General features: G+C 48.2%; 3 protein-coding genes and 1 long non-coding RNA gene across 4 annotated transcripts; 1 reads left to right on the top strand and 3 right to left on the bottom strand.

Annotated features, from left to right (window-relative positions):
• Positions 1-655: 655 nt before the first annotated feature.
• Positions 656-3,021, bottom strand: LOC131286367 ((Lyso)-N-acylphosphatidylethanolamine lipase-like). The gene is made up of 6 exons (XM_058315317.1): positions 2,346-3,021; positions 2,191-2,258; positions 1,597-1,978; positions 1,226-1,489; positions 966-1,152; positions 656-900 (listed from the first exon to the last, which is right to left on the bottom strand). The coding sequence occupies exons 1-6, from the start codon at positions 2,411-2,413 to the stop codon at positions 763-765; spliced, it is 1,107 nt and encodes a 368-aa protein (XP_058171300.1). The 5' UTR covers positions 2,414-3,021; the 3' UTR covers positions 656-762.
• A 5,060-nt stretch (positions 3,022-8,081) lies between these two features.
• Positions 8,082-9,147, bottom strand: LOC131282201 (uncharacterized). The gene is made up of 3 exons (XR_009188661.1): positions 8,472-9,147; positions 8,317-8,384; positions 8,082-8,104 (listed from the first exon to the last, which is right to left on the bottom strand). It is a non-coding gene; the product is annotated as an uncharacterized LOC131282201 (long non-coding RNA).
• A 1,301-nt stretch (positions 9,148-10,448) lies between these two features.
• LOC131282200 (zinc finger protein 420-like) lies at positions 10,449-12,695 on the top strand. Its single transcript, XM_058311608.1, has one exon. It carries the CDS (start codon positions 10,449-10,451, stop codon positions 12,570-12,572), a length of 2,124 nt encoding a protein of 707 aa, XP_058167591.1. The 3' UTR covers positions 12,573-12,695.
• A 1,229-nt stretch (positions 12,696-13,924) lies between these two features.
• LOC131293222 (zinc finger protein 260-like) lies at positions 13,925-15,980 on the bottom strand. Its single transcript, XM_058321302.1, has 2 exons — positions 15,832-15,980; positions 13,925-15,757 (listed from the first exon to the last, which is right to left on the bottom strand). The coding sequence occupies exons 1-2, from the start codon at positions 15,922-15,924 to the stop codon at positions 13,925-13,927; spliced, it is 1,926 nt and encodes a 641-aa protein (XP_058177285.1). The 5' UTR covers positions 15,925-15,980.
• Positions 15,981-16,937: the final 957 nt, after the last annotated feature.

Raw genomic sequence — 16,937 nt, 5'->3', positions numbered from 1 at the left:
CACCGCACGCCACCTTCCTTACTCTCAACATCGTAGGTAAAATCTAGTAGAAAAAGAAACACTCACATGGTAACAAAACTGCTGTGCAGACAATATAAAAATGCATCTTTCACAATGATTGTGCTAGAACTAAGTTTGTCCTTTTTTTTTTGTTTAAAGTTATCACTTCATCTGGGATGAAATCGATACGCTCGGGCGCTGAATACCTAATACATACCGCTATGGCTCGCTATGTTCGTGGAAAACATAAGTTCTACTACACTGATGCCATGGAAGCTTGCCTGTAATACTACACCTTTTTAAAAGGGAGCTATAGGAAGAGTTTCTAGTTATCGTCATACCGGTTGTGTACTACGCTGGCCATTTCTCTTTACGAAAATACTTTAGGTTGTACCTGGATCCGGAGGAGAATGTGTTTCCCCTTCCAATATACTTTAACTTTAGTATACCTTTGAGCTGGTTTGAGTTTTCTTTTCGATTTCTTTATCTTTTGTTAGTTTTTTGTTAGTTTCACATCCAGCTTTTTGGAACTGCTGGCAGTAGAAGGTACGAATTTCGAGGCAAATATTTAATAAAAGCATCTCGCAGGGCTTGCGATCACACGAGTAAGCGTGTTCCAGCAATCTCTAATGTTGTGCAAAGAACCTGTGCGCTTGTTTCGTCAAGTTATTCAACCGAATTGTAAATTCTCTGTAGCCTCTCCAAGAGTAAAGATTGCTTGAACATCCTTACTCAAATTGACAAATATCCTTGCGTTGGAATTCATTCTTCCGCCAGTTCGATCACTTTGTTGGGCGCACTGTTGGTGCGTTTGTCGTACACAAAGCAGGCGTCGTTGACGTGCTGGTTGAAAATTTCCGGAAAATCGGCGTACAAATGATGACTAGCTTGATCAATGATCTGGGAGTATAGAAATGTTTCAACATTAGAAATAAAAACCGACAAACACCCGCGAAAACGCCTACCTTCACTTCGACGAAACTAGCCGGCCGTTTCTCTTTCGTCACCTTACCGGCTTCGAAGTCAATCCACGATTCGGACCCGTAGATGAATGTCATGGGAATGGTGGGATCGATCTGGTCGATACGCCTCAGCATCGGGTTGATAGGCCATCCGAAGTTTTTCTGTATAGCGCAGAATCCGGTTTCCCCTCTAAAAGAAATTCAATGTATGACGAAACATTAACTGGGAACAGTCTCGGGAAAACGACATTAAATACACTTACGAAGGCTTTTGTGCGTTGACCAGATGCAAGTAGTCAGCCACTATCCGTTCGTCCGGTACAATCGCTTCAAAGCGCGAGGTAATGTCGGTCCGCCGGCGGCTCAATATCCAAGCCGCGGTCGGACCAGCCATCCGCACCACGGTGAGCGGATAAAAGTTCATCTTTCGCGCCGTCCGATAAAGGATTCGTATCCAGTACTTGCGTTTTATCCTCGCCGGTGTCTCCATGAAGCCCCACGGGTCGGCAAGTATAAGACCAGCCACACTGAAACCGACACAAAATGGAAGGGAATGAAACACCACCGCTCGATTACAGAATTTCGAAATCAATGATAATCTCATGCCCTTCTTCTTTGCCGTCCGTGCACTTACCGTTCCGGATGTGATAAGGTGTAGCTGCAGGCGAGGTAACCACCCATCGAATGACCTAAGATGTACATCTTCTCCAACCCGACCGCCTTCCGCCAGGCTTCGATCGATGCGACAAACTGTCGCTCGGCCGCGATCGGATCGGGATCGTACTTTGGGTGTGAGCTCCGGCCGAAACCCAGTATGTCGATGGCGTACATCGGCCGATGGTCAGCGATGGCGTCCAAATTTAGTACCCACAGCCCAACGCCCGCTCCAAGCCCGTGCAACAGCAGGACGGGAATTTGGTCCGATTCCCGGTTCAGTGCGACCGTACGTATCTTATCGTTCGTCCCCACACACTGACCTACATCCACGAAGAGGCTTTCGAAGGGTTTCCGGAGGGCTAGAAATGAGGACGAGAAAAAAAGACGATGTCCTTAAAGAAGGATGTCCTTTCGACCCGGGGCCCGTCTTCGACAAAGTATTTGCCCGCAGGTGGCGAAAAACTGCTGTTTGCACAGTAGTAAACAAACACAACTTGCGCGCGCGCTCGTTCCCACTCGCATCCCTCTACAGGTTGTTGTTCACCAGTTCTCTAGCCATCGCTTTACCAACCTGAGAGCAGCGTTTCTTCCACCTCCTCGAGCTTGGCGCTGGAGTAGCGGGTCCATTTATGCAGCAGCCTGTCGGAAAGGGAACATACAATCACCGCGTCATGACATAATGTTTCTCGAACGTTTTCAATGAAAACGCCGCCCCACCATACTCACCTTTGGTCCGATCGTTTATCCTCGCATGCTTCGATCGATTTCGGAGACACACTTCTCGTTCGCGTCATTCTCTAATGAAGTTCCGACACAACCACCGTCCTCGTTTTTCTGATGACTAACGTTCGCACCTCAGGCACCGGGCAAAGTAAATTGAACGAAATTAGGCAGCAATCAGCAGGGTCGTCACCGAAAATTCCCTTCTGTTGCGAGACTGATACCGCGCGTCAGCTCTTATCGCACGTGAAGGTAGTCGCTTAATTTTCACATTCGCTCACTTCGACGGATGTCTAAAGCCGTACTAACTCCCGAGCAGCATATTACCGGTGTTTGGTGGTTAAACTGGCACTGCTGCTATATCGCGACCGAAAAAGCACGAGCAACACTGAACGGCAAAGAAGGCAAACGAGATAATTCGTGTTATGGCTGTCCCGTCTACTTGACCGCGCGCTACTTCATTGGTAATCGGTATAGCTGCTGCTGCTAGATCCGCTTTCGCGATCTTTCTTAGCCACCTTGGACGGGTACAGCTAGCGGGCAAATGGAAGCAACAGCAGCGAACCAATAAACACAGCTGATTGGTTGAATTTCTTAACTCCCTCCTTTCGGTCCACGGGTTGGAGATGGCAAGAACACCGCAGACGCGCGGCTCGCGGAGATGGTCGCGAAACACTCCTAGAGTGAAGACGAAGGAAAGGGCGCGTACACCTGCACTTGACTGTTCTGAGTGTTACAGGTGCACTATGGTAAAACAGCCGGTGCTCGGGATTGACAGCCCCGAAAAACAGATACATACGTCTCAAAGTACAGGGTGTTTCAAAAGGGATTATCTGAATTTGACAGTTGATCGTGCCCTGGATGAAGCAACAACCCGATTTTCTGAAACAATATGTATTCAACCAGTCGACACAAGGCTCCGGTCGAAAATTTGGAACAGAAGAATGACGAGAAATGGGGGTTGGGGTCGTACTTACCCATTTATCCCAGAAAGTGCTTATTTTGTGCATATTTTGGGCTTAATCGTTTCGTATTTCTTCGAAAAAAAAAGCAAACGCAGCGAATCAAATTTGAACGACTGTTTCTCCACTAACCATGACAATATTTTTTTTTTGTAAAATATAAACTATTTATTTTATAAATAGATAAGGTGTACAAACAAAACTTTCTTATACTCTATAATCACAAATACAGTGCACACTTAAGGACATTTACATCGATCGCAGCATCATTGTTTCCAATGATGTGGATGATGTAGTTTGCAAACAAACGAAGGACAACCTTCCGCTGCGCAATGCTTATATTCCCAAGCACTGGGAATCGGAGACACTCGAAGGACGACTGACACCCTGGAGCTTCATTCCTGATGCACTGCTGCAGCAGGTCCCAGGCGGCAATAACGCGAGTGCAGGAGGTGAACATGTGTTCCAGGGTGTCACACTCAACACAGAACATGCAGGAAGCCGAAGGCGTGCGTCCCATACGCATAAGCAGCTCTCCGTGCGGGATCTTGCCATTCGCAAGCAAATATAAGGTGGATCTTTGCTCCGCTGTTAGTTTGCTTCGGTGGATGTTGTTCCACACCTTTTTCCAGGTTGCCTTCGGATGGGACTGAATCTTGGCTGGGGGTAGTCTGTTCACTTGCAACCTGCGGAGGGCCTTGGTGGATAGCTGTGTTTTTACCGTACATGGAGTGTACGCCAGTTGCTGGACAACACTGCGAAGGCACGGATACGTAGACGGTATCAATGTAATATCTGGGGGGTTTCCCGCACACAAGATGTGTTGGGCTCCAAATGAGAGGCTCTGATGTTCTGCAACATAGCGGTTTGTGAGTAGGGCTGCTGTCATCACGGCTGGGATGTGTAGGTTTAAGCCACCACGGTCTCGTGGCAGGGCCAGCTGCTGGAGCGAGACACGTATACCCCCAGATCCGTTCCAGAGGAGAGACCCGATCAAACTTGTCACCTTGGCTATGTCCATTGCGCGAGGGCCACAGACTGACGCAACAAACCATAGCTTAGGGAGCAAGAATGAGTTGAGCAGCGTTACCTTTTGCAGCAGGTTTAGATCTCTCACCCTGTGCAGCCATACCAACTGACGAAAGTGATTGATAACAGTATCCCAATTGTGGCCCGCTGTTTCCCGGATACTGTTAGAGAACAGAATTCCAAGTAAACGGAGCCGTTCTACGGTGTGCAGCCATGGCAGGTTGATTCTGTTCTCGGTTGTCACCATTCCGATGTCCAGAGCCGTGGTTTTAAGGACGTTTAACCTCGCTCCAGAAGTGACTCCAAAGGCCTCAATTGCTGCTCTCACCCGCTCGATTGTGGAAGGGGAAGTACTCACCACGGAGACGTCGTCAGCATACGCGTTGATCAGGTCGCCCTGATCGCAGCATATATCTTCGAGTCTCTTGATGAGGGGGTGAAGGTAGAGGATGAACAGGTGCATTGACAAGGGATCTCCTTGTCGCACGGAACGTTGGATGGGAAAGGCAGGTGATAGGGATCCATTTACAATGACACGGGACGAAGATTGCTCACCAATTTTCCTCAAAAGCCGCACTAATGCGGGATTAAACCCTAATGAATCCATCGTTCCAAACAGGAAGCCCCTGTCAACACGGTCAAACGCCTGCGAGAGATCGAAAGAGACGAGTTTTGCACACTTCTTCTTCCGTTTGAGTTCGAATATTCTCTCCTTAACAGAGAGCACAGCTTGGAAGATATTGCAGGGTTTATTGCTACACTTCTGCGACGGTGAAATGATTTGCCACCTAGCAATAATCTTCTCGAGCCGCTGCTTCAGAATTCTGGAAAGCAGCTTGTAGTCAGTGTTAAGCAGAGAGATCGGACGGTACGAAGATAGTGTGCACCCATCTCCCCTTTTCCTCGCAAGCACTATGACCCCATCGACAAAGGCCGCCGGGAAACGACCGTTGAGAGCATCGTTGAGAATCAATATGATTTCTCTCCAAATTATCCCAAACGTTCGCTGATAAAATTCAATCGGAATTCCATCCGGCCCAGGAGACTTTCGAGGTTTCGATTTTTCAATTGCATGAAGGACATCACCGTAGGTGATCTCATCCATGCAATCGTTGTTGATTTCGCAATCTTCGGGGATTACACGATGACAGGCAAAAGTATCGTCAACGTTTGTTGTCTCGTCGGTGTATAACTCCCTGTAGTACGTATGTATGTAGTCTGCCAGTTGTTTTGGAGAATCCAAAACAACGTTGTTGTCACACGTAAGTCTGGTGATCACGGTGCGCTCCCGCCTTCGTTTCTCAAGCTGAAAGGTGGAGAGGTTTTCCCCACACACCCTTGTTTCGTTAATCCTTGTAAAGTCCTCGGAGAAACGCCTCTGAAGGAGTAGCATTTCTCCTTTTATACGGTTGATATTGACCAACTCGATCGGATTGGAAAGATACCGACCGTATGAGGACTCTAACTTCGCATAGAGAATGTTATGCTGCAAGCGGAACATGGAGTATTTTTCATTCGTTTTCCATCGGAAGAACGATTTTATTTTTGGTTTGGCGAAATGAATCCACCATTCCATCCAGGAGCCAAAGCTCCTTCGCTGTTTTGTCCAATAGTTCCACTTACATCTAAACTCCTCCATGTTTTCGGCTGTCAAGATATGTGGCCGAAGTTGCCAGTATCCATTTTGCCGCATGCGAGGTATGTTTGGAAGGCAGATGCGCACCGTGAGCGCCTTATGGTCCGAGAAAGACAATACGTGCATGTCTGTTGCACGCAGTTGATCCTTCATGTCCTTAGAGACGTAGCAGCGATCGATGCGAGAGCCCGAACCACGTGTGATGTGAGAGAACTCTACAAAGTTTCCTTTGAGAGCCTCCCAGCTGTCACACAACTGCATACTGTCAACAAAGTTTTGCAAAGTGAGACTCGTATTCCCCATACCCGTGGCGTCCTTGGACTTCAGCACGCAGTTGAAATCCCCTGCAAGGATGACCGGTCCCGGTGCATTCCGCAGGTAGTACGCCAGCGAGCGGTTGAAAAAGAGTTCCCGCTCAGCTCTGTTTTGACTTCCCGAAGGAGCGTAAATGTTGCATAGCGTGGAAGAATTCTCAAGCCGGACGCAGATTAGTCGTGAGTCCAAGCTACGCTCGACGTGAGAAAATTTTAGGTTCACCCGCAAGGCGATCGCTGTACCTCTCCTTGTGTGGTCAATGTTTGTTACAACATTGTACCCAGGGAGCACAAAGTCTTTGACAGAAACTTCTTGTAGGAAGATTATGTCTGTGTCAAGAGTGCGTATGAAAGTTCGTAGTGCATCTAGTTTGGTGGAATTGGATATCGCATTGATGTTTATCGATGCGATCGTCACTGATGTCATCAACTCATCCATTTCCATCAAACTACTGTGCGTCCACTTCCATTACCCCAGTCGGTTTCGCTGCCGTGGCATTGGTCTTTTTGGGAGGACGACCTGGCTTACGCTTGATCGGTTCCTCCCCAGACTTGCACGACACGTCGCTGTCCGTCTGTTCGTCCGTCTTTCTCTTACCTGCCACTGTTTGCCAGGAAAGGGATGAAGGTGTAGCGGAAGGTGAAGGGACACGAGGGGCTTTGAACGTCGATGAGGCATCGGCGTCCACCTGAAGTCCGGCGTTGTCCATCTTGGTGCTGGTCGATGCTGCCGGTACGGTCAACGCACTTGCCCGGATGAAAGATGCTACTGCCGGGACGGTCCGTGTACTAGCCGCAACGCTAGTGGCCTGCATCGGGATGATCGTTGCTGGTGCGCCTATTGTCAGGCTCGAAGCACCGGCCGGTGCGCTCGCCGCGACGGTCGATGTGCTCGTCGGGACTGTCGGTGCGCGGACGGCCGGTGCGCTCTCCGGGACGGTCGATGCGGGCGCCGGGATGATCGGTGTGCTCGATGGGATGAGCATTGTGCTTGCCGGAACGGTCGGTGTGCTCACCGGGTCGGTCGGTGCACGGACGGTTTGTGTGCTCGCCCGGGGGACTGTTGCTGGAGCAGGGTTTTCGGTGCCATTCTGCACCGCTGAGGCATACGACAGCCTCTCGTTGACGCTCGTCTTCTGAGCCACCAGTTTCCTGCCTTGGGTGCAGGTCATCCCATGGTGTGCAGCAAGACGGCATGTTCGACACGTTTGCTGCTGTCCCCGGTATGTTATCAGCGTCTCTTCCCCTCCAATCGAGACGTATGACGGCACCGGCTTAGACAAGACCGCTGTGACGTAGCGGTATCCGTCAGGGATTCCGGCACACGGGTATGGCTTCGCCCATACTCCGGCTCGGATTGACCGGACTTCTCCGTAGCGAGCAAAGAAATCCGTAATGCATCTGTCCGTGATGTCCTCGGACAGGTCGTGGATTTTGATGACCACGGAATTGTCGACCATTACGATCGGGATCGGGAATTTCTTCCCGTCGCATTCGAGAGAATGCTTGCCGTCGTTCTCCTCGACGGTTCTTAGAGCAAGGCTCTGGTCCTTCACTCGGATGTGAAGGAAGTGGGATGCCGGCTTCGTCCGGATTGAAACGATTGAAGAGCTGCTTAGACCCAGCTTGGTCATGGCGAGGGTTGTGGCCTCCATCAAGGACGGCCTTTTGGGGAGCTTCGAGAAATCCACCCGCAGGGTGCTTCTCGAAGCAGCCATGATGTGGCTTGCTTTTGCACTTTTTTTAACACTCTGTTTTGGTAAAAGTGCGTCCGATCGCAACGAGTCTCGGAGAGGAACTGGCTTTCGAAGGGTTTCCGGAGGGCTAGAAATGAGGACGAGAAAAAAAGACGATGTCCTTAAAGAAGGATGTCCTTTCGACCCGGGGCCCGTCTTCGACAAAGTATTTGCCCGCAGGTGGCGAAAAACTGCTGTTTGCACAGTAGTAAACAAACACAACTTGCGCGCGCGCTCGTTCCCACTCGCATCCCTCTACAGGTTGTTGTTCACCAGTTCTCTAGCCATCGCTTTACCAACCTGAGAGCAGCGTTTCTTCCACCTCCTCGAGCTTGGCGCTGGAGTAGCGGGTCCATTTATGCAGCAGCCTGTCGGAAAGGGAACATACAATCACCGCGTCATGACATAATGTTTCTCGAACGTTTTCAATGAAAACGCCGCCCCACCATACTCACCTTTGGTCCGATCGTTTATCCTCGCATGCTTCGATCGATTTCGGAGACACACTTCTCGTTCGCGTCATTCTCTAATGAAGTTCCGACACAACCACCGTCCTCGTTTTTCTGATGACTAACGTTCGCACCTCAGGCACCGGGCAAAGTAAATTGAACGAAATTAGGCAGCAATCAGCAGGGTCGTCACCGAAAATTCCCTTCTGTTGCGAGACTGATACCGCGCGTCAGCTCTTATCGCACGTGAAGGTAGTCGCTTAATTTTCACATTCGCTCACTTCGACGGATGTCTAAAGCCGTACTAACTCCCGAGCAGCATATTACCGGTGTTTGGTGGTTAAACTGGCACTGCTGCTATATCGCGACCGAAAAAGCACGAGCAACACTGAACGGCAAAGAAGGCAAACGAGATAATTCGTGTTATGGCTGTCCCGTCTACTTGACCGCGCGCTACTTCATTGGTAATCGGTATAGCTGCTGCTGCTAGATCCGCTTTCGCGATCTTTCTTAGCCACCTTGGACGGGTACAGCTAGCGGGCAAATGGAAGCAACAGCAGCGAACCAATAAACACAGCTGATTGGTTGAATTTCTTAACTCCCTCCTTTCGGTCCACGGGTTGGAGATGGCAAGAACACCGCAGACGCGCGGCTCGCGGAGATGGTCGCGAAACACTCCTAGAGTGAAGACGAAGGAAAGGGCGCGTACACCTGCACTTGACTGTTCTGAGTGTTACAGGTGCACTATGGTAAAACAGCCGGTGCTCGGGATTGACAGCCCCGAAAAACAGATACATACGTCTCAAAGTACAGGGTGTTTCAAAAGGGATTATCTGAATTTGACAGTTGATCGTGCCCTGGATGAAGCAACAACCCGATTTTCTGAAACAATATGTATTCAACCAGTCGACACAAGGCTCCGGTCGAAAATTTGGAACAGAAGAATGACGAGAAATGGGGGTTGGGGTCGTACTTACCCATTTATCCCAGAAAGTGCTTATTTTGTGCATATTTTGGGCTTAATCGTTTCGTATTTCTTCGAAAAAAAAAGCAAACGCAGCGAATCAAATTTGAACGACTGTTTCTCCACTAACCATGACAATATTTACCAATCTTTTTAAAGTTATAATCATTACGTTCTTCTCAGGCAGCGTCCACACGGCATCGTAGCGTAGCGTTTTTAAAACTCCGTCGTAGTGTAAATGTTGGTCGCGAGGCCTTAGCCACGGCCGTAAACAATAGTTGACACTACGATGGAGTGTCAAAATCGCTACGCTACGATGCCGTGTGGACGGCCAGTCATAGCGATAATGAATCAAATAAGTGCATTAAGAACTAAGATATTCTTAGATATATACAGCTGGCAGCCAGCCGTATTGCCGAGAATACAACGAAACTTAACCGCGTGACTACATCAAGCGTACCATACCAAAAAACTGGTGCGGTCAGGTGTCAAAACCCGATTTTTCCCTCTTTCTAGAGCGCCATCGTCACTGACTCACACGCTGTTACTAGACCGTACCAAGTTTATGGCATGGTACGCTTGATGTAGTCTTGCGGTGATGTAGTCTTGCGTGGCGCACGCTATGTGCAGTTGGTGACCACTGTGCAAACAGTTGTTGTGGCAACAAAACTGACACAGCTGTCAAAATCCCTTCATCCCAAGTGGTACCACTTCCATTCCCCTTTCAGCGCTTGTTTATTCGATTCCGGACAACATAAACTCAACATTCGTTGGACAATTGGAACGAGTCACCCGACAACAATCATCCCCGGGGCGGTTCATTCTTATCTGTTTTCCTGCAAGGGTAAGAAATTCGTCGCATCAATGAAATCACGGACGTGCAGTGTTTTTTTTCTTAACCCCTCAGTCACTCTTCAAGCAGTTGTCCAGTAAAGATCGTAAGCAAGGAGGCGGGCTCAGCCAAACCTTACGCGTTTGCCGTTTTCGGCTGTTGTGTGCATGGTTGTTTGGATCGCACGATGGACATCCTAATCGAGCCAGATTGCTACAAGGTGTGTCGTATTTGCATGGAAAGCTGCGAGGATGATTTCGTATGCGTATACGACGAGTTCGAGGATGTGATACTCTGCGAGGTGATCCAGGAGTGTGCCCACGTGGAGATTCGCAAGAACGATGCACTCCCCCGGAACGTTTGTCGAAGCTGTGCACAGTATATGCTAATCGCTTACCACACCATTCAGAAGTGCCGTGAATCGGACGTGACTCTACGATCCATTTTCAAGCATGAGCTTAATCTACACTGCGGTACTAAGATGGGGACCGACGCTGGGCCGAGATGTCCCATGGTCCTGCAGCCGGAAGATATGGATCCGTCAGACTATGAATTTCTGCTGTCCGACGCGTACGACGACATGTTGCTTGAGAATGGTGCTAGAATATTGCTGGAAGAACACAATCGCTGCAATTTCACGCCACCGATCGATAAGAACAATCAGTGCTCGGAGGAAAACAACTTGCCCGGAGAACATCTGGCACCAGATCAACAGGAATATCAGCAGGGAACGGAGCAAGCATATAGGGAACCGGAAATGATACTAGAACAACAACCGCTGGAATCATTGCACATGACTTACGCGGCTCGTACACACGAAGAACCAAAGTTCGCGACAAATTTGTTGAGAGCCGAAAAAACGTACGAATCTAGTGAAACTAATGACGATGAACCCGCATGTGTGCCCCAAGAGCAAAAACAATGTTGCGGCTGTAAGAAGCTCTTCGACAACGAACAAAGGCTTCGTGAACATTCGCAGGCCGTGCACCTCCCGGCGGCGCCGCCCACCACCACTGATTGCCCCAAGACCGAAGGGGAACAGCTTCGGTGCGGAGTATGCTACCGAAAGTTCAGTACGCTGAGCTTGCTGAAGGAACACCAACGGTCGGTTAACCGGAAGTACACTTGTGCGCAGTGTGGCAAGCGCTTCATGACCCAGACCAATCTCGACATACACAGCAAGTGCCACAAGAACAAGGAAACGTACAAATGTTGCGGTTGCCGTATGGACTTCGAGCAGGAACTGGACCTTCTGCTCCACTCGCAAGAGGTCCACCGACCCGAGCGGACCGTTAACTCGGAAAAGGCGTTCGAATGCGAAACGTGCTACCGCCGGTATCCAACGCGAAAGTCCCTGGCAACGCACAAACGTATGATACGTCAGTTTCAGTGCCAACTTTGTGGGGCGATTTTTATGAAGCAGCTCTTTCTTACGCTTCACCTCGAGCGGGTACACCACGGGGAGGTGGTAATGGAGCAGCAAAGTCGCCGATGCTGTGGCGGTTGTCGCGAGGTGTTCGTCAATGCTGCTGCACTGCGGGAGCATGCGCTGCAGGTGCACAAACCGACGGACGGTTCCACCGGATCATCCGGCACGGACGATGGTAAACCGTTCGAGTGTGACGTCTGCCGGAAACGGTTCTCCTCGATGTTCTTTCTGCTGCAGCACCAACAAAAGGTGTTCCGGGAAAAGTGCTACCCGTGCTCGATTTGCGGCCGCACGTTCGGGCGGGCCCACGACCTCTCCAACCACGAGACGACCCATTCGAACGAGATGCCCTTCGAGTGTGGCGTTTGTGGGCGGCGGTTCAAGAACAAGCTGTATCTCAAAAATCACCGTAAACTGCACACGAACAGCACGAAGGACCACGTGTGCGACGAGTGTGGTAAGTGCTTCCGCACGAAAGAATTGCTCAAGACGCACCTGATCAGCCACTCGCAAGAGCGCAAACATTCCTGCACCGTCTGCACGGCTACCTTCAAGCGGTTGCAGTGCCTGAAGATTCATATGCGCATCCATACGCGCGAGAAAGCGTTCGAGTGTCCAATCTGCCGGAAGCGGTACGTGCAGTCGTCCGATCTGAAGCGCCACATGTTGATACATAATCCGGGCGACGAGGGGAAACCGTTCCAGTGCGAGTACTGCCTTCGGCGGTACCCGCGCAAGGACTACCTCAAAGTGCACATCCGCAAACAGCATCCGCACAAGCCGGAGACCTTGAACATCGTGGGGACGTTCGAGGCAGTCGCTGCCGGGCTCGACGGGATCGAACCGATGCCGATTGCGGTGGAAGACTTTATGGTTTGCTGATTGAACTAGCCGACGCTACATATACCTCAGGATTTCGAAGCTGTACAACGAAATCCCAATTGAAACGAGCCACGGGATATGTGTGTTCAGTAGAATAAATGTCATTTGAATTTGTTTACTAAAAACCGTTTGTTGTTTTACACGGCATTGCCGAATGTGCTTCCTCTTATCAAACAACGGCTCGTGGCATGTAGATGCATTCCATAGGATGAAGAGAAGGTTTGTTGCTGTCCAGTAATTTACCTTCACACTAGGTCAAGATGGATGATGAAATCGACTCAAGGGAAACCGAAACGCTTAATACCACTTATCGCGCGTGCCAGTCATGCACGATACGCTTATCTTTCGTGGCAAAGTCGTTGTCGCTTGTTTGTCTCGCTTGTGTTCAATTTCTAACTCGCAGCTAGAAACTCACCGAAGTGGATCGCTTTTTTTATTTACATATTACGTCCATCGGACAGTGCCTGTCTACATAGACAGCTTAAATCTAGATAGATAAAATTATAACACACGGTGGCGTAGAATATATGTAGAATGAGACATATTAAAGTCGAAAGGGTCTGCTACGTCGTTGAATGCAAGGATCGTAACATTCAGGGGATCAGAATGTCCTAAACTGGTACGGTTAAATTGTGTTGAGATCACTTGTCGTGGCCTAACAGATCTGGATGAAACTGATAGAGTAATCTGTCCTAATAAATTGGTCGCGTCATTGCTGTGGTTGAGCAAACTGGTAACGAATAGTCTTTGGACCGACATGTGACGCTAAAACACCTGCTGTAATCCCAATAGTAGGCACTTAACATTGTACGACAGTAGAGAATCCGCCACCCTCCAATGGAATAACGATACAACTAAATTTAAACAAATTGTTGACATGTCTTGGTCATGTCTGCCCGTTAAGGGCTTACGAGACTTGTTTCCCTGTTGTACGTGGATAGTCAGTCCTCTCGTACAGGGGAGGGTCCGGTCTCAGTTGGAATTCGAACCCACGCCGTCGAGGATGTGAGCCCCGGCGCTCATGGGCCGATTTTCTAACCAAATTGTTTCACAAGCGTTGGATACTCCTTTAATGACAACACAAGGTTTCATGTTGTTTCAACAAAGTTGTTTTATTAAGTTTTCAATCAAAATATATGGCCACCGATATTTCGATGCGATTTTTTTACCTATCCTTACTCATGCCGATAGTAGGGTTATATGATATAACAAATTATAGTTAGTTGGTAAAATTTCTTTTTTTTTAAGTATCAATTTTCATTATTTAGAACAAACGTATGTCTCTGTGACTCTGTTTTTGGTCTACAAAGTTTACCTTCTACCTCCTGTCCCTCTTGCTTGAGCTCATTGTTTCAGATGCTCTCATCAACCTGCGGTTGATGTTGTTGCAACTGTTTGAACTGCTGTTGTACACAACGTGTACTCGCCACATGGACACCAGTGGTTTGATCCTGTTGGGACCGGTGCTTCGCGAATGCCGATGACGTTCGAAACCGTCGACCGCAAAGATCACACATGTACAGTTTTGCACCCGTGTGCACCCGCTCGTGGACGGTCAAGTGCGAGCTATGGGTAAAACTTTTCTCGCAGTACCTACACTGTAGGTTGCGCACCCCGTCGTGCATGTTCATGTGTTCCTTCAGCTTATGGCGGTAGCCGAAGCGTTTTCCACATTTCCCACACTCGTGTGGTCTTAAGCCACGGTGAACCAGATCGATGTGCTGTCGTAGATTCGTCGTGTTTGAGAACTTCCGAGGACAATGCTGACACTCAAACGCCTTATAGTGAGTGCGATAGTGCATCCACATCAACTGCAACGAGGAGGCCACGTAGGTGCAGCCCGGTTCAGCGCAACCCTTCGGATACTCGCCCGCATCCTGCAACGAGGCAGGCAGCACATCTTGCAGCTCCCAGTAACGCTCATCCTCCGGAAAGTGCTCCTTCATATGGCGTCTCCAATCGGTGAAATTTGCATATTTCCCGGGACACTGGATGCACCGGTACACCTCGCTATGCTGACGGTGCCTTCGTTGATGCAGTTTTAGGCTCCACTCTTGATTGAATCCACGCGTACAGTCCGGGCATTTGAAGACGGGTTGACTCAAGTGAATCTTCTCGTGCCGTTTCAGCTCAGTTGAGGTTTCAAATACCTTCGCGCACGTGGTACATTTGTATCGCCCCATCTGCTTATTCCGGTGGCCGTTCATGTGCTTCAAATATTTACGGTTCACCTCAAAATTCATCCCGCACAAATTGCAAGTGTAGGACCGGAGCTCGGAATGCCTTTTTTTGTTGTGCTCATACCAGCTGGTATAACTTCGAAATCGCAACGGACACCGGTTACATACTAATTTGTAACGATGCGTTTCAAGATGATTGTTTAGGGAAATGATGGTACGTATTTCGATCGGATGTTCCGCCGTGCTGCATTTATCACAACGATAGGGCAGTATTTTCTCGTGGTCGTACAGGTGACTTTGTAGTTCCGTTACGGTTGCAAACACCGTATCACAGATAAAGCATTTGTTAGGAATCCTATCGATCTTTTCCGTTGGCACTTTCATGTTGGATGCGGATTTAGCACTACGTGTTTCACGACCAAGCCTGCTTTGACAAGCTTCTTTGGTATCTTCATCAACTATTCTAGATTCCGATTTGTTAGTTGATTCATAATGCAGCATTCCGTTACTTGATTTTTCAATACCACCAACCTGTTTGTCTTCACGTACTTGTTGCACAAAGGGCAAAAGGTGTTCCTGTTGATAATGCACCTCATTCGTCTTCGTTGGTGCACACACTATTTCGAGTTCTTCAACAGCTTCAATCTGAATTTCTACCAGCCTCTCTTTTGGTAGCATACTCATAGGTTCCTCGATTAAATCCTTATATCCACCGCCCAGATCCTCGTGCAGCGGCTGAGCCGGTTGATTATCGTCAATCTCATCCATTACGTAGTAGGCTGGATCGCTCTCATCAGCATTTTCTTTGGGAGATAAATCAATACCACCAAATGGTTCACCGCTTTCCTTAGGTTCGGCCAACAGTGGCTCCAGCACACCACCTTCGTGGAGGTTCTGGAGTGACCTTTCTGCCTTCATTACCTGTTCATAAAATTGAACACACTGCTCTAGCCGCGTACAGCACTCTTCACACACATTCCGAGGAAACCAGGTGGCACAATCTATCTACGAATAAAGAACAAGTAAAATTAAACGAAGGCACGTTGAAAAACAAGCGGAAGAAAGGTAAAGCAACTTACCTCGAGACCAAAAATGTTCTTTACCAGTAACACCTGATCTTCTACGTCCACAGTAGGTTCCGTCCATCGGAGACAGAAGCGACAAACATGCATCGTTGTTGTGGGACGATTTCGGGATACGAATCGACGAAGTTACCGAAGAGTGTACGATGTTGTGATCAGTTTGCGTTGATATTGATGTTGATGTTTTGTTCGTGAAGTGAATTTAAATAACCAAATCGATAGAAGTAATGGCATTTGTCTATCATCTGTTTGACACATAGGTGACCAATTTCAAGCGCACAGGCGAGAATAATTCTTAAGAACAAATTGTTGAATGAAAACAATAGAAGTATTTTGCTAAAATTTAGACAGGATAAAATAAATTATTGTTTCAAAACGAACCACAATACTTTTTGTATTTACAATTGATGGATATCACCTGTTAAGGAAACTTAATCCTTGGTTGCAACAGTACTGTCATCATGAACCAAGTTTGAATTGACCCTGTTTTAAGTACACATTTTGTCGTTAGAATTGTTTGTAAACATTAATTTGTTTCCTTTTTGTAATTTACGTAAACACTTTGCGAGCGTATAATTATGGTTATGCCACGGCGATTATACGGCGTTATCTTTCACTTGCGTTCGTCTTCCAGCCCCATTATGCACTGAAATCTCATCTCACTGAATTCACATTTGCGTTATTCGAATTATCATATAAACTTGAAATTCATTGCTTATTCTAATAGGAGAAAAGGTTTATTTATTTCTTTTATTTGATGATTTGTTCAAAGCAATATGAAAATTCTCGAAGCATTTATATGCATGCAACGGTACATTACACGCTTTACAGATGTATCGTGTCTCCTTGCGCAACCCTTCTTCATAACAAACTTTACATTTTCTGGTTGGCCGTTCCTTTCCTGGTGTCACAATTTTTTCTAGAGCATGGTTTTCTTTTGTCTCTTGTGGCTTAGTTTTAGGCACCTTTTGAGCCGGCAAGGCGTCGGCAGCTATCCATGCTCTTGCTACTTCTAGTAGGAACTGCCTGTAGCGCATTTTACTTTTTCCTTCACTATGGGAACGACAAAGTACGAAGGCGTTGAATAAAGCACAGTTGATCAG

Source organism: Anopheles ziemanni, chromosome 2 (assembly GCF_943734765.1).
Source record: "Anopheles ziemanni chromosome 2, idAnoZiCoDA_A2_x.2, whole genome shotgun sequence".
Taxonomy (NCBI): Eukaryota; Metazoa; Arthropoda; class Insecta; order Diptera; family Culicidae; genus Anopheles; species Anopheles ziemanni.
The sequence above is the reverse complement of the archived record's forward strand: the minus strand, read 5'-3'. Positions and strand labels throughout refer to the sequence as shown.

Coding starts and splice junctions, on each gene's coding strand:
- LOC131282200 (XM_058311608.1), top strand. CDS start 10,449: ATGGACATCCTAATCGAGCCAGATTGCTACAAGGTGTGTCGTATTTGC.
- LOC131286367 (XM_058315317.1), bottom strand. CDS start 2,413: ATGACGCGAACGAGAAGTGTGTCTCCGAAATCGATCGAAGCATGCGAG. Junction 2,259..2,345: donor GATAAACGATCGGACCAAAG/GTGAGTATGGTG, acceptor CCTTTCCGACAG/GCTGCTGCATAAATGGACCC. Junction 1,979..2,190: donor GGAAGAAACGCTGCTCTCAG/GTTGGTAAAGCG, acceptor CCTCATTTCTAG/CCCTCCGGAAACCCTTCGAA.
- LOC131293222 (XM_058321302.1), bottom strand. CDS start 15,924: ATGCATGTTTGTCGCTTCTGTCTCCGATGGACGGAACCTACTGTGGAC. Junction 15,758..15,831: donor AGAACATTTTTGGTCTCGAG/GTAAGTTGCTTT, acceptor CTTTATTCGTAG/ATAGATTGTGCCACCTGGTT.